At 56.5% G+C, this 14,897-nt stretch overlaps 3 protein-coding genes across 3 annotated transcripts; all 3 read right to left on the bottom strand.

Annotated features, from left to right (window-relative positions):
• Nucleotides 1–2,418: 2,418 nt before the first annotated feature.
• Nucleotides 2,419–4,368, bottom strand: LOC119105642 (tRNA-specific adenosine deaminase 1). Its single transcript, XM_037229101.1, has 3 exons — nt 4,346–4,368; nt 3,196–3,571; nt 2,419–2,907 (listed from the first exon to the last, which is right to left on the bottom strand). The coding sequence occupies exons 1-3, from the start codon at nt 4,366–4,368 to the stop codon at nt 2,419–2,421; spliced, it is 888 nt and encodes a 295-aa protein (XP_037084996.1).
• Nucleotides 4,369–5,356: 988 nt separating this feature from the next.
• Nucleotides 5,357–8,126, bottom strand: LOC119105643 (cyanocobalamin reductase / alkylcobalamin dealkylase). Its single transcript, XM_037229102.1, has 3 exons — nt 8,098–8,126; nt 5,983–6,899; nt 5,357–5,603 (listed from the first exon to the last, which is right to left on the bottom strand). Exons 2-3 carry the CDS (start codon nt 6,744–6,746, stop codon nt 5,357–5,359), a joined length of 1,011 nt encoding a protein of 336 aa, XP_037084997.1. The 5' UTR covers nt 6,747–6,899; nt 8,098–8,126.
• Nucleotides 8,127–11,518: 3,392 nt separating this feature from the next.
• LOC119105644 (proclotting enzyme-like) lies at nt 11,519–13,489 on the bottom strand. The gene is made up of 2 exons (XM_037229104.1): nt 13,477–13,489; nt 11,519–13,225 (listed from the first exon to the last, which is right to left on the bottom strand). The coding sequence occupies exons 1-2, from the start codon at nt 13,487–13,489 to the stop codon at nt 11,838–11,840; spliced, it is 1,401 nt and encodes a 466-aa protein (XP_037084999.1). The 3' UTR covers nt 11,519–11,837.
• Nucleotides 13,490–14,897: the final 1,408 nt, after the last annotated feature.

Below are 14,897 nucleotides of genomic sequence, written 5' to 3' on the forward strand. Positions count from 1 at the left end.
GTCAGGCTGCTGTCAGTGCCTGCCTGCGGTCAACAGTGATGCGGCGGGGGTGGGCGATGACGTCACGCGAGGGAGCGCACAGGCTCGCCGCCAAAGACGGAAGCGCTGCCGATCTGTGCTGGTTGGGAGGGACAGCGGAGCGAATGTGACGCCATGATGGAGCGCATTTGGTGATCGTGAGTGAGCCGCCCGGGGGTCAGACTCTTCAGATTGCTACTGTTCTCACCCGATTGCATTCTAGTCATTCTAGTCATCCTAGTCATGGTCCGTCCAGCTGAAACCTAGCCAGAGACGTTCTCCGACGGGAATAGCCCACAGTCAGGGCAGCTGGATTGCACGTAGTGGGGAGTTAGCGAGGCTCGTGGGGTGCCGCACGCTCCGCTCGGGGATCTCAGACGCCTGCCAGCAGCACCTGCAACCACTGCCTTATGGCTGCGGTATTTTGCAAGCCGTCCATACGCTGTGACTGAGCGTGTTCAGCGCTGAGAGGATGTGTTCAACATCTGCCTGTTGTGCCGGCGGTTCGGGCGACACGCGCGGTCGAGGCTGGAGCGCGCTCAGAGTATTCGCGGAACAAACATACGTGCAATGCTTACCGATTTCGATCATGCCATAGAAGTGTGTGAAAAGCGCGCCTCCGTATGCACATCTCTACTTACCGTCGCTAGTCGTTTAAAGCTCGTCGCGGCGGCGGCGCCGTGGCCCTGCCACCTGTTGGGATGCGGGCGAGCCTGTAGTACAAACGCCGGCCGCCGTGGCGTGGTCCTCTCCTCGTTTGTACTTTTGTACCGTCGCGAGAGCGGACTGGCGCTCGGGCCGCGGCCGGTGGCCCCGCTGGCGCCTGCAGAGACGGCGCGCTCGCCGGCTGTTGGCGTGCGCTGCTGGCGCCCGGCCGGGTGGGAAGTACCGGGACGCCCCAGGCGCCCGGGGCAGGGGGACGGCGTCAGCAGGCGTCTCCCCCGCCTGCGTCACAGCCTCGCCGTCACGTGGTCCTCTCGCTGAATAAACGTCCTTCCGACGGGATGTATTCGAGCGTCTCGTGTGGCAGAAGGCGAGAGGACTCTGATCTCACGAATGCCGTCATCATGCCTTTCTTCGACGCATATTCCACGCGCGTTGGGGCTGCTAGCCATAGAACCAAAGAAGGCCAGGTCTAGGAGAGGTGACTGTGTCTTCTGTTCGGGCAGTTCTCGCACCTGGCTTAGGCCATCGCGCCCAAATGGTCGGCCCGGTACGTGAACTCTCGGCGGGGCTCTGTCTGTGCAACCTTAAGTGCTGGAGGACGGAGCGGCAGCGGGGGACCGGGCCCGCCGGCGCCTCGGACCAGCCCAGCGGCGCCTGATTGCACGTGATGGGAACAGCCGACTGCCCGCCGGCTGATCGGCCGGCGCGCCGCACGCGATGTGGCGCGCGGGGCGGGACCGGCCCTCCAGACGCAGAGGACCTGCCAGGGTGGCCAGTGAAGGACAGCGCTGGCAGCTGCAGCCACAGAGGAGCTGCCAGGGTGGCCAGTGAAGGACAGCACTGGCAACTGCAGGCACAGAGGAGCTGCCGGGGTGGACAGTGAAGTACGGCACTGGCAGCTGCGGCCACAGAGGAGCTGCCAGGGTGGCCAGTGAAGGACAGCACTGGCAGCTGCAGCCACAGAGGAGCTGTCAGGGTGATCGGCAGACGGATGGCGAGCACCCTCATTGCGTTTCCGGGCGCTGACCAACGCACGGTTGTAACGCCGTTTTGGGGTGGTTACTCGTGCGTCCGTGTCCGCGGGGAGGCCGGCAGATGTGAAACTGGCGCTTGGTGGTGCATGCGTCTGCGTTCCAGGACTGGCACGGCGGAACGGGGCATACGTTGCTGCCGCCAAGTGCTGTGCAATTGAGAGTGAAAACTGTGCCGGTGTCCGCTTCTCCCAAATCCCGCGAGTTCAGTGTGCATCAAACCTCCGCCAAACACAGGTTACTTTCGAGCAAAAATATTGCTTCCCAAAAATTAAGCGATTTTATGCCGGTTGTGACCTAACGCAACTAAACAGCATGGTTTGGATCGTGCATTTGAGGCGTCAACAGATGCTGATTGGCTCTTTAGATGAGGCTCCTTTCGGTAGTCATGCAGTTTCGGGCTATGGGATGGACAAGAGTAAAAAGATAACAGCGTGGCAAAACTACACGCACCTACGTCTATTCAACTACGTCAACTACGTCCACTCGCCGAATATAACCCCGCACGGGGACCCCTATTTGGGGTTTGTGCTTGCCGTTCCGATGGGACTTCACCACGCGACACGTGGGCATACTAACGGGAGGTGCGTGTGGCCTTTCCCGGACGAATGGGATGTCGCGAGGATTCAGGGTGAAGCAAGAAGGAGGAAAGAACAGCGGGTGGCGGAGACTGCACTCTCGATCTTTGTATTCTATGTTCACGTTAGCTGTCAGCCAAGGTAAAGTCCGTTAAATGCACAGGCTTCTCCACCCAGTTTGGGAAGATATCCTCCTTCACCCGTCGCCATCGCTCTCCGTAACACTTGGCCAGACCCTTCATCTGCTTGTAAGACAAGCGTTCCACTCCATCAACTGACAGGCGCATCTCGGTCGGCAGCTGTTCGGGACCGACATCTTTCAACAGTTGAACAAACTCCTGCATCATGTCGCGTCGACAGATGGCGACACGCGCCGCCGCCGTCCCGCGGGCCTTCTTCGTGACGCCCTGCCGTACGCCATCTGCAAACACCTCGAGCTCGCGCGCACAGCCCAGGCTCCAGGCCACGCTGCAGGGCGATGGTACAACCCTGGAAGCGCTGCCCTCCTCCACGCCCCGGTTCGCGTCCTCCCCCTCCCGCCGGGGGCGATCAGTGCTTTCTTCGCCAGCGCGACGCATCACGGCCGCCTTGCCGAACTCAAACTCGAGCCGGCTCTGCGCGATCAGCGGCGCCGGTCGCAGCGCCGTCCGCTCCACCAGCGCGCGGCGCATGGCCGCAGCGCTGTACGGACACCGGCCGATCACCACCGAGCTGAGCGGCACCGGCCACGGCAGCAGGCAGCTGAGCAGCGCGCCCTGCACGCCCACCAGCAGCCACTTGGCCAGCTTGTCACTGCACGACATCGAGAGCGTCGGCTCGCCGCGGCCCGGCTTGGTGCGCAGCACGCCCGTCACGTGGTAGCCGGCGCCAGGCTCGCGCGGGTCCGCCCGCTCGCCGGCCACCGGCTTCGCGCCCGTCCGGTAGATGTCAGGCGCGTCGCCGTCGGCCGGTTCCGCGCCCTTCCGGTGGGCGTCGGGCGCGTCGCCGTCCACGCGGGCCCGCTTCGCTGGCGGTCCGGCATCGGCGTCCGGCGCACGAGGGAAGATGGAGCAGTCGCCGCAAGGCGTGTGGCTGGCGAAGAAGTGTACGCGCACACCGGCCCGTAGCTCGGCGCCGCCGCCGGCGACGACGCGGCGCAGGCAACACTCCTCGCCGGCGTACAGGCGACGCAGCTCGGCCAACAGGAAGCGCTGGAAGGCGCGGCGCGCCACAGCTTCGGCGTGAGAGTCGGAGACGGTGCGACCGGCGGCGCAGCGCTGGCCGCCACCCAGGCACTTGCTGCCGGTGCCCAGCGCCACCACGCGGCAGGCGCGGTGCGGCGGCTCGGAGAGTGCCACGCCGGCCAGCGGCGTCCAGTGGCGCGGCGCCGGCCGGCCGCGCCGCCCCAGCCGCGCCAGCTGCGCGTAACACGCGGCCGCCAGCGTGTCGGCGAAGCTCTCTGGCGCCACGAACGGAGCCGGGTCGGACCCTGTGACGTGACCGGCAGACAAGGCCGGGTCGAGTGCAACGTCATAGGAAGATGCGGCTGGATCGAGTCTGACGTCACTGGGCGATGAGGCCGGGTCGAGTGTGACGTCACTGGACGACGAGGCCGGGTCGAGTGTGACGTCACTGGACGATGAGGCTGGATCGGTTGTTACGCCACCGACTCCCGGAGCCGGGTCGAGTGTGACGTCACTGGACGATGAGGCTGGATCGGTTGTCACGCCACCGACTCTCGGAGCCCGAACGAGTGTGACGTCGCGAGGCGAGGCCGGGTCTGACGTGACGTCACAGGGCGATACGGCCGGCCGAGACATGACGTCACTGGTCGAAGCCCCGCCTCGCGTCCAGTCCAGGCGTGCCCGGCGGCCGGGCGCTGCCGTTCCTCGTCCTGCTGCGACTTCTGGCACCGGGCTCGGACTCCGACGGTCGCCAGACGTCGGCTCACTGGGCGGGTGCCGCCTCCCAACAGCCGCAGCAGCAAACGTGGCGGCACCCCCGCGACCGCTCTGAAAACGGGAACAGTCGCACACTGAGCCGCTACTAGTGCCACCTGCCTTCTCTACCTACGCTGGTGGCGGCAACGGCGGCATGGACGAGGGCGCGCGTGCCTTCGTCGGCCGCGTCCATGCTTAAACAGTCTGCTAGTGTCTATGACGAAAACCAAACGGAAACAAGTAGAGTATCTGGGTCTTGTATTCCATCCCGTGGACTACAACCACAGCACGAATCGCCTGTGCGGCGTAAGCATGGTGGATATCACGCAGTAAGGTGCAGCTTCCACCACCTCGGTCCAATATCATCACAGACGACTATCACTATCACACGACCTGCAAACTAAGGAAGCAGGACTACGTCACTAATGCTGGCGCCCACGACGTAAGAGTACAAAATACGTGGCTCGCCACACAGGCAGCCCAAACGATGATGATGATCAAGCCCTCAGAGGACGCCGAACGCTGGTCATTTGGCATCCAAATAGCAGACGGAAAGCCGCAAATGACCAGTTGCAGTATTGCACAGGGCGCTATTGGAGGGTAAGTACTTTGTTGAATCATTTTTTATATCGTACACTGCTGAAGACCCACCAAAGACATCAGCGCAAAGAACTGAAAAGGCTCAGAACCACCCGCTGCGCGCAAATATCAGTGGAGTTTAGGGCTGAAAATATAAGTCTGTACGAAAAAACGCTCTATAAAAAACATCGGACATCTGCATCGCTCCCACACAGGAACAGGAGACTGACTTACCAAACTATTGCACTTATTACCCGCGTCACTTTACGAACATTCCGTTCTTCATATACTGGCGATACGCAGCTGTACACACGCCTTATCACCATGGCAACGCGACAGCACGCCGTCAACAGGCCGCCAGCTACCTCGTCACCGAGACTAGACGACGCCAACTCATCCACTGGCGAGCCATAGACAGCCTAACCGGCGGCCCTCGCCCGCCACAGCACACATACCGCCCATCGATGGCGGGCACGGTCCCATAACCACGGAGCAGCGAACACAGCGCCGCGCCGTCCGCCGCCGGTGCATCCGAGCGGGAAGACAGACCGCTCAGCGCCGCCGGCTAGGCGTCCAGCAGGTCCAGTAGCGCCGCGTCCCCGCCGCCATCGTCCGCCGGCGGGCGGGGATCGGTCAGCAGGCGCTCCACCAGAGCATCGCGCTGTCCCGGCGGCGTGCCGAAGTACTCGCGCTGCAGTGGCGAGTAGCGCTCGCGCGCCGTGCCGCCCACGTCGCGGTAGCGCCAGTCGCGCCAATGCCAGTTGAAGAGCTCGAGCAGTTCGCGCTTCTGCGCGTCCGTCGTCAGGATCTCCCTGAAGGAGGAGCCATGGACGGTCAGGATCTCCCTGAAGGAAGAGGCGCGGATGGCCGGGACCTGCCCGCAGCAGAGGCGTCTCCAGTCACGCCGGGACATGAGGGAGGCCCGCCAGTGCAGGATCTCCCTTCTGGACAGACAGCTCTGCAGCCAGCGTCTTGACGGCGCTGACCCGAGGTCGGCACACAGTTGGCCTGGCACGACAGCAAGCATGCTAGGTGGTCACAAGCGATTAGGCAGCGCGTCAGGAGGCGACAATGATCTGGTAGCTTCCGAAGACGCCACCAGTCATGTCCAGCAGAACCAGCGGCCGAACAAAACGCGCGAAAAAACGGCGCGGATTTAGCGCATCGAACCGCCCGCAGAAGTGGACTTACGGCGGCGTCTTGCGGGGCAGTGCTGGCGCCTCCACTCCCTCCATCACCACCAGCGCGCGCAGCGCGAACCAGCCGCCATAGCGAGGGTGCAAGCAGCACCCGCAGACGCTGGTCTCGGCCGGCCACGGGTCGTCGGCGAGCTCGGCGCGCCGGTACAAGTGCACGGCACCACTTACGTGGCCAGCCGTCTGCACCAGCACGCGCGGCCGCCGGCCCGGCGCCATGTCGAAGTCGTGCAGCACGCGCGCCGCCGCATGCACGCGCCGCGCCGCCGCCGGCAGCACGGCGCGCATGCACGAGTCGAGCGGGTCGCGGCGCGCGCCGGGCCGCCGGCCGGCGCGCCGCAGGTGTGGCACGAAGCAGCGCTCGAACATGGCCGGTGCACTCATAACGACCACGGCCAGCGTGTCTGGCGGCTGCGGCAGCCAGAAGCGCGCTGACACCTGTACGTTGTACCAGCCCACCAGCAGCGGGTGGCACTCGAAGCCCAGCGGCTCCAGCAGCACTCGCAGCGCCGCTGTCAGCTGGGTACCATCCGCGGTGGCGGCGGTGTAAGCAGCAGCACCTGCTTCAGGCAGCTGGGCAGCTTCGCACGAGTCGGGTACGCCACTCGGAGGCAAAGGAGCTGTATGCCGCCCTTCTTCTTCAGAACGTGTCGCCGGAGTATGCGTGTGGTTCGGCACAAACTGATCATCCGTACAAGCCATCTTCGTCTCATTTCTCGCGCGCTCGGTCTTCAGGGATGGCTCCAAGTTCAAGGACATCACCTTGATGCAGAAAAGCTGCTGGTGGTGGATTTTTCACTAATGACAGAAGTGTTTTGACTAGATGCAGGCTGGGGCACAAATCTTAGCTGTGAGAATCACAAGTTTGTAGCATGCTGGTTCACAGCACTTCACTCAATGTGCTTACAAATTCTGCAAAACAATCACATACAGATTATGGCCAGTGCTCACTTTTCTTTGGAATTTGAGGACTGTTCCACAACAGTACAACCTGAAAAAGCCTATCAAAAGCACCAGACAGACACATATCCAGCATCAGTATGCTGAACCTTGTGCTTATGTGTCCTACACTCAAGCCAGGACCAACTGTGCTGAATTTCCATGTCTCTGCAGTGCGAAAACCCACTATGGAATGTAGTTGCCTGATGTTACTTTGGTAGTATCACAATTCCTTGAAACATCAACCCTCTAAGCACTGAAGCTGGCTGCGACTGCACAAGCATTGAGTGCTGGGTTCAACGTGTACATGCACTGAAACTGGTGCTGTTATGACCACTTTTCTGCAGAACAGCAGGTCAGCACAACATGTATTTTTGCAGTGTGCACAGCAGATAACCTGTGATATATAAATTATTTGATATACTTATTCATACAAATGAAAAATACATATTCATATTAAATACATATTCATTTACATGCAAAACACACATGTCCCATACACTAATCTAGGGGCATGAAAAGCAGAGAGTGTATAAGCACTGCCTAAATAATTTTAAGCATTCAGAATATGTTCACATATGTGAACCATGTAAACCATGGTGTAATATCATATCTTGCAAGCCATGATGATGACATTGAGTCATGACATATTCAAAAGCTCACACTTCATGCTGATGTATACCTCCCACCCTTCCAATGACAGAAGGCATCATGTGGTTGAATCAGACTCAGTACTTCTGGTTCCCTAAACTGGCAGTGAGCCTGGTATGCTACTGGCACCCTGTATGGTATGCATATATGTATATACTAGCAGAAAACAGTGTACATGCATGGTGCTTATTCATCTCTGAATCGGAGATGAATAATCAGAAAATGTCTAAAATCAGAGACTCTGATTGAAGCCATTTTGCACAGCTGCAATGGCTCTGATGCTTATTGGTAGAGTATATTTAACGCATGTGGGGAGCAGGAACAAACTGGACGACCAGAAGCTAGGGGAGACGGAACGCGCGGTCGAAGACGCAACCGTGCGGCCCGACTGGCTCACCACTTGCTTTTGACAAGTTTCACAAGTCAATGTAACTACCATGTTTGGGTTGTATTAAAACACGTTTCATTTGTTCACAACAGCGATCTGAGCACTCAAATACACCTCCGGATAACCGCATACCTGCCCGACCACGCGCCTGATACGCTGATACAGGAGGAGCCCTTGCTCCCTCCTGCAAATGTCCCCTCGCTTCTTATGTCGCTGCTGCGTCGTTTTGGGATCCGCGCAATATACAACATTGAATTACTGTCAAAATTCCTTGAAGTTCGCCTTTTGCAGTAGTTTGCAATCAACGTTGATCATGCCGATGAGAGTAAAATATGCTGAAGTTTATGCCACCTTTGGGATTTTCTTGTTACGAGCATAATTTTATGACCGGTGCAGCTAAAGCTACTGATGATGATTTGGAGTTTGTGTGAAAGAGACATAGCCAGGAGACTGCCTTCCGGAAGTATATGGGGGGGGGGGGGGTCTAGGACCTGCAGGCTCGTGGACTCTTCTAGGCTATTTCACAGATGTTGATTTGTTTTCTTTTGGGTGAACTACTGGCCCCCAATGTCTCATATGGCTCCCAAACGGTAGCTTTGTCCGCCAGGGCTGGGGGCTCAATAGCATGCTAATCGCAAAGAGCATTTCTACCCATTGTTTGCCAGGAAAAAGGGACGAAAAAATTGAAATTGCGATGCAATGTTCAGTTGAGTGCAGTTGACTGGGAAAGCTACACGTTTAAAGTGCCGTGGTCGTACCGTATTCATTTGGACATCTTCTGCTTTCGCGCATGCTGCACGTTTTTGAGTATATGATTATTTTGTCTTGCTGATACTGGTCAAGTTTTTTCAATTTCTGAGCATTTTGTCACCATTCAGCAATGGTTCAAGTTCTACGGACTGCAGCAAGTTGCGCCATTTTGTCATGTCATATTGGAAAATGAAAGCAAACCCGGGCAAATGTAAAGACCAAAAAACGTGACCAAGTTATTAGCCTTTTACATTCTAAAGAGCTGTTTAAAAGTTCTTTGGAACGCAACTTCAACCCCGACATGAATATTCCCTGGAACAGATACGAAAACCTGCCGATCGACACCAGCCGAATAAACCGATAGTGGTAATCATACGACAATGACCAAGAAAACAACATGAGCCATGTGGAGCATGCCTAACGCGAGTGCTGCGTTGCAGCCTGCACGCCGTCTTGTGGCTTCCAGCCGGGGGTTTCTTTGGAAGCCTTCGATTGTTGCGCACATTAACCAACTGGCTCTTTAATTCTGAAGCCGTGCACGTCCAACAAGGTGCAAAGCCGAATAGCATCGGCCCTACGTCGATAACCGAAACGTAGTTTTGACGGCCGACGGCAAACAAAATGATAATGATGCTTAACAGCATATTCCACCGAGACAGAGCAAGATAACGTATAAGAGCAGCGCCAGTTTCCTTGTCAGTTGGGGCACTCAAACTTCATACTGTGGAGAGGAAAGTGAGTCAAATTCGGAGAGAAGCCTGCTTGTAGTGCATTCAGTGATAGGCTTTCCCCGTTACCCCCCTCCCAGCCCCTTCGCATAACTACAACCCTGTATCGGAGGCTTACCGACCGTGACGCGTGACAGATTCGCCACCAGATTACTATCGGATCTAGTCAGATCTAGTTAGATCTAGGATTCAGGGTCCAACCCTGTGGTGGAGGCTTACCGACCGTGACGCGTGACGGATTCGCCACCAGATTGCTATCGGATCTAGTCAGATCTAGTTAGATCTAGGATTCAGGGCCCGTTCCCTCAGCAGGGACAAGGCCGGGACCCGCGATTTACATCGGTTGGGGCCTCTGTGTCAATGAGGGCTCCCGAGTTGGCTGGCGAAACATTTTCTGAGCAAGGACAGGGACGGGACCCAGAACGCTGGAGGGCCTCATGCGCTGGCCAGGACCCTCGGACAATGGAAGTGGATATGAGAGGTTACGACAAGAGTCCAAAATGAGACAGTGGAAGGCTCTGTGTTAATCGGAGGCCCGGTGCAGAAAGGGAAGCTCTCCATCCCATTTCCGCCAGCGGTCCGCTTCAGCAAGCGGTCTGAATTGGCGTCTCTGTATCAGGCGTTGGATATTTGTGGCGATAAGGGATCTCTTTGCGCCAATGAGGGGCCTCCAGAGTTTTTCAGTACCAAATACCAATGCCATGGGCCTCCGGCGTCAGGCAAACGACCAATGCATAACTGATCACTTTAAAGGCCTCCATACCGAGCAGGGGACCCCACTACCGCATCGCCTGCATGGCAACCGGCAGGCATCTCGCACTGTAACGGAACGGCCCTTTAGCCCCCAGCTGCCAAATATATTGTACGCCGTAGTGTTCTACCCACCGGGCCTTCGCTCGGACATGGTAAGGACCTTCCTTGGTGCCGAATAGGGCGACTTGAAATGGGGTCGAAAGTGAAAAAAAGCAAATACAAGCGAGTACTTCCACCCGTGTCCCAAATAAACATGTGGAAGATATTATGCAAAACAGTTTTGGGTCTGTGAGCTTAGAATCTTAAGTGACGTCATAAATATCAGAAGTTGTTTCTTTCAGAAATATCACCGTTTTCGTCCACCCGCTGGCCATCCCCTGATGTTACCTGCGGGGCCAAGCCGCGTGACCTACGGAGACTGCAACACCGAGCATCGAGGTTTTCGTTTTAAGACTTGCGAACGCGCATAATCAAGCCTATGTCATGCAATGCTTTCACTTTTTGATTCTGAGCAAAGGCTGGTCATTCCAAAGATGATTCGAGTTGGCCACGTCAACGCAAAATTATGACCCCATTTCGATTTGCAACATGCGCCCACTCTCACCTACGTTCACTATATATTTGTGCGGCTTAGAACAGTTTTGTCATAGCCCCTTAACGTCATCGGCATACAGAGAGTTTATTAGACCCCTATAGAATTGATAGCGCTGGTGTTTTTAAGCAGTCATTAAATGGCGCCGGCGTGCATGTATGTGCATGTATTCAAGGAACCATTAAATGGTTCCTTTAATACATGCACATAAAGATTCGAACAAAATTGTATCTTTCAGTGCCTTTTGGCTTTTGTTTCAGTTAAAAAGGCAAATTGAAATAAAGCAAAGAAATCACGCTCCTTGAAATCAATTGGCCGCATCCGATAATTGTTGGGAGTAGGGACATTTTATCTGGAGGGGTGAACCGAGCCCCGCAACACAGTTGTCCGGCCAAAGCATGCATTTCGTTCAGCTGACCCCCTGAAATGTGACCACTCACTGCTGGCGTGCCAGCCGCTCACGACGTCATTGTGGGATCACTATCGGCCGGCAATGTGAATCAGCCATCGGTCGAAATTGTCTTTTCTGTCCATATGGCCCCCTGGCGGCGTGTCACCAAATAAGGCCGGCTGGCCGGAGGTGTGATGCACATCAAACGGTGATTGGGGAAAAATAGTTATAATCACGCGCGAGGCCCATGCGCCCACGTCACACCACATCCGCGCAGTCTCAGAGGCGTGAAAACATGGAGTCGGTCATAGGCTGTGTGAGTTGATATGCATTAAAACATTGCTTCGCCAGAGTATATTCGAATAAGTTACTGCTCCCTTCACCATGAACACAGCAAAGTTTCCGGATTTGAATCATACGTTCCCAAGTGCATCAGAGCAGTTTAAAGAAAATGGTGGACTGTATAAAGTCCTAAACTGATCGCGTTCATCGTTGTCGTGGCCACGTGCTACCAAGTTCGTGTCTGAAATAACGGAGTCCACCGATGGCGTGGTCCTCCCCGATCCCAAATCGTCTTCCTTCCACTGGAAATTTAGAGACGGGTGAGAAGGACGTTTGCTGGCCTCCGCTGTCTTCCGACGGGCCTGGCGCTGCTTCTTCAGCAGAGACTGGCGTCCCTGGTGTTGTTGTCAATCCAGGTTTTGACGTACGTGACCCTGGCGTAGACACCCGGGTAGTTGGCCAGAGCGCAGCCGCTGCCCCAGGAGACCACCCCGATCAGGTTGTAGCGACCTCCGACCAGCGTGACCAGCGGGCCGCCGCTGTCGCCCTGGCAAGAGTCCTTGCCGCCGCCGCTGACGCCGGCGCACAGCATGCTGTCGTTGATCGTGCTGTACGCCTGTCTGCACTGATTGTTGGACTGGGTGCGCACGGTGACCTCACGCAGGGCCGTGGCCTGCGAGCCGCCCGAGGAGGTCGTGCCCCAGCCGCTGACGACGGCGTCCACGTTGACAAAGTCTCCGCTGGAAGGCAGGCACGCCGGCGCCACCTTGTTGTTCAGAGCCGAGAAGTTGATGGTCGTGGACAGCTTAAGCAGGGAGAAGTCGTAGCCGGACGAGGAGGCGGATGAATAAGCGGGGTGGTCAATGATCTGGGAGACGCTGAAGCGGAGCTCACCATCCGAGGTGCCGATCCTGTGCTCCCGAAGCAGCACCTGAATCCGGGACGCAGAGGAGCCTGCAGTGCAGTGAGCTGCCGTCAGCACGTACCGGTTGTTGATGACGGTGCCGCCGCAGTAGGTTCGGGTGCCGCCGGGGCTCACCAGACCCGCCTGCCAGGGGTACTCGTTGACCTCGGTCTGGACGCCGCCGACGATGCGCGACGCTCTGTTGGGGACGCCGCAACACTGGCCCCCGGATGGCGCCTGCGTGGTGGCAGCCGTTGTCGCAGCCGTTGTCGCAGGCGTTGTTGCGGCCGGTCCGCCACCCTCTGGGACGGTGATCAGACAGTAGAACCCGGTTCGCCTGACGCTCTCGTCGGATCTGAAGACAACCTGCAGCGTGGAGCCACTGACGGCGTTGATGCTACCGAGGTTGCCGCAGTACTTGGCATTGTTGATGGAGAGATAGTCATAGTCGCAGGTACTGTGACCCTCGACGCTGAATGTGGAACAGCTAATTTCGAGCACTTGACTCCGGGTGCCACGCAGGGTGTAGCTGAATCCAGCATTGTTGGGGTACCGCCCGGGGTAGCCGGGTGACGTGATGAAGTACGTGCCAGGCTGGAGCGAATACGTGGCTCTGTCTTCAGAGTCGGGCGGCGGCAGCGGCAGGGCGTGGCGCGGCTCCGGAGGAGGCGCCGACTCCTGCAGGCGAGGTTCTGGAGGAGGCACCGACTCGGAGCCGGCTCTCCCCGTGGGAGGCGGCGGCTTGGCGAGGGCAACGCCCAGCGCGAGACAGAGCACAGCCAGACGAAGCATTTTGCCGTGGTACAGTGTGGCTGCCTCGGCCACTTTTATACGGGCCAGCGGCGTGGCACAAGTGTCGGCTGTCAGCGGCTCACCGGGCGGATCCGACAGGGGCGTGACGGGCCCTTAGCTCCGCCGCCGAGACGTCGCAGACCTCGCGCCCGTCTGCCGACGCGCCGTCCAGCACTGTCGGCCCATTGTCATCGGTGAGGACTACCACTTGCTTGTCCGCCGACGGAAATCTCACAATAAGGTGACTCATATGCAGTTCCTTCTCTGTGTCCTAATGGGTAAAAAGCACCCTGCCGATCGTTTCCTTCGCTTCCCTCACCAATTGAGGCCATCGCAACACACGCACCTTTTTCAAGCCTTATGCACCTCACACAACTTTATGGTCTCTGAGCTGATTTCCCATGCGTCGGGATGACGTGCCGGTATGTGCTGAACACCCCAGGTGACTTCAGTGACGCCTGCTTGCCTGTCTTATGTATCACAAAACGCGGCTCAAGATGCAAACCTGCATGTCACGCGTCATGCTGGTTGAGGGCCACCCGCTGCTCGTTGATGCGGTGATTCGTGCTGACGTGTACCTGGCACGCGTAACTTCGTGGTCATATTTGTCTTGGCCCTGAACACAGTGTGCTATAGTGTCTGTAGCTCAGAAAGGAGAGGGCTTAAGTCCTAAAGGGGACATCACTTTGAACTGCACGGAATGAATGATCTTAAAATGGCTATCTGAGTTCAAAACCCGATAAAAACATGCATTGGTCCTCTAGAGGCTGTGCTGCTTCTCCGGAGTGCTTACAGCTGCAGATCTCTTGTCTGCAAATAGACGCCATCCAGGAATAAACGCTGCCGGGGATTGAGCTCGGCTTAGCACGTACCAATCTGAGTCGCTCCAGCTGAAATATTTTGCGTCATTATAAGTGGCAGCATTCCTCTGGTTATCAACAATATTAGCGTCTGGCGCCATATTGAGGTATGCAGGATCAGAATGGCATAACTTTGGAACAAATAGAAATAAATCAGGCGATTCATTTGCCTACTGCGTGCCGCTTTTGGCTGTAAACTAGGCATTGCGGTTAGGCTGGAGGTCATTCAAATTGTAATTATATGGTGGGTGAATCGGGATTCGAATTGAAATTCCATATTCGAACAGAATGAAGTAGATTTTAATTTGGCATGGAAACTGCGAGGCTTGAACGCCACGCAGTATTAACTTTACAGCCAATGCCGTTGGTCTCTGCTGATTCTTCTCAGCAATTCTTTCTGTGGCGCATTCGTACTCGCAGGCATGAGTGTGTAGGCGTTTGAGTTGTGTTTATTTTTATGAGGCAAATGAAAGTATATGACAAGGCAGTCCGTACGTACGCTGTCCAATGCCGTGAACATGCCGTCTTGCTTACTTCCAAGTAAAGTTCAAAGCAATGCAAACAATACAAACAAAAAATTCGTAGTATTTCCATACAAAAAGACGAGAATCGAAGCAAAATCGCAAAAAATACCTTTTGTTTCGGGGTTGGTAAGACGAAGTGGCCGCTGTCAGAATGAAGTGAACTTTTTGGTGAGTGTTCTTTTCCGCGCACGCGAGGGTAAGCCTCTTAAAGTCTAACTCGCATATGCATTGTGCTGCATCCGACCTAGGGTGCCTCCTCTTGAGAGTGCTTAAACTTAAACAATGGTGAACGACATCCTTAGAAAATAAAATGGCACTAAGGAGCCCAGTTTGCATGCACTTATACCCGTGGTGGG

This window comes from Pollicipes pollicipes, unplaced genomic scaffold, assembly GCF_011947565.3.
Source record: "Pollicipes pollicipes isolate AB1234 unplaced genomic scaffold, Ppol_2.1 Scaffold_6138;HRSCAF=7277_pilon_pilon_pilon, whole genome shotgun sequence".
Classification (NCBI taxonomy): Eukaryota; Metazoa; Arthropoda; class Thecostraca; order Pollicipedomorpha; family Pollicipedidae; genus Pollicipes; species Pollicipes pollicipes.

Bases quoted from the DNA above. Each gene is read 5' to 3' on its own strand.
- LOC119105642 (XM_037229101.1), bottom strand. From the start codon at position 4,368: ATGCCGCCGTTGCCGCCACCAGC. The intron at 3,572-4,345 runs GTAGGTAGAGAA...GGGCACCGGCAG, and splicing joins CCGCCGTTGCCGCCACCAGC to CAAGTGCCTGGGTGGCGGCC. The intron at 2,908-3,195 runs GTGGCCGGCGAG...CTGATCGCGCAG, and splicing joins ACCGGACGGGCGCGAAGCCG to AGCCGGCTCGAGTTTGAGTT.
- LOC119105643 (XM_037229102.1), bottom strand. From the start codon at position 6,746: ATGTCCTTGAACTTGGAGCCATCCCTGAAGACCGAGCGCGCGAGAAAT. The intron at 5,604-5,982 runs GTAAGTCCACTT...CTCCTCCTTCAG, and splicing joins CTGCCCCGCAAGACGCCGCC to GGAGATCCTGACGACGGACG.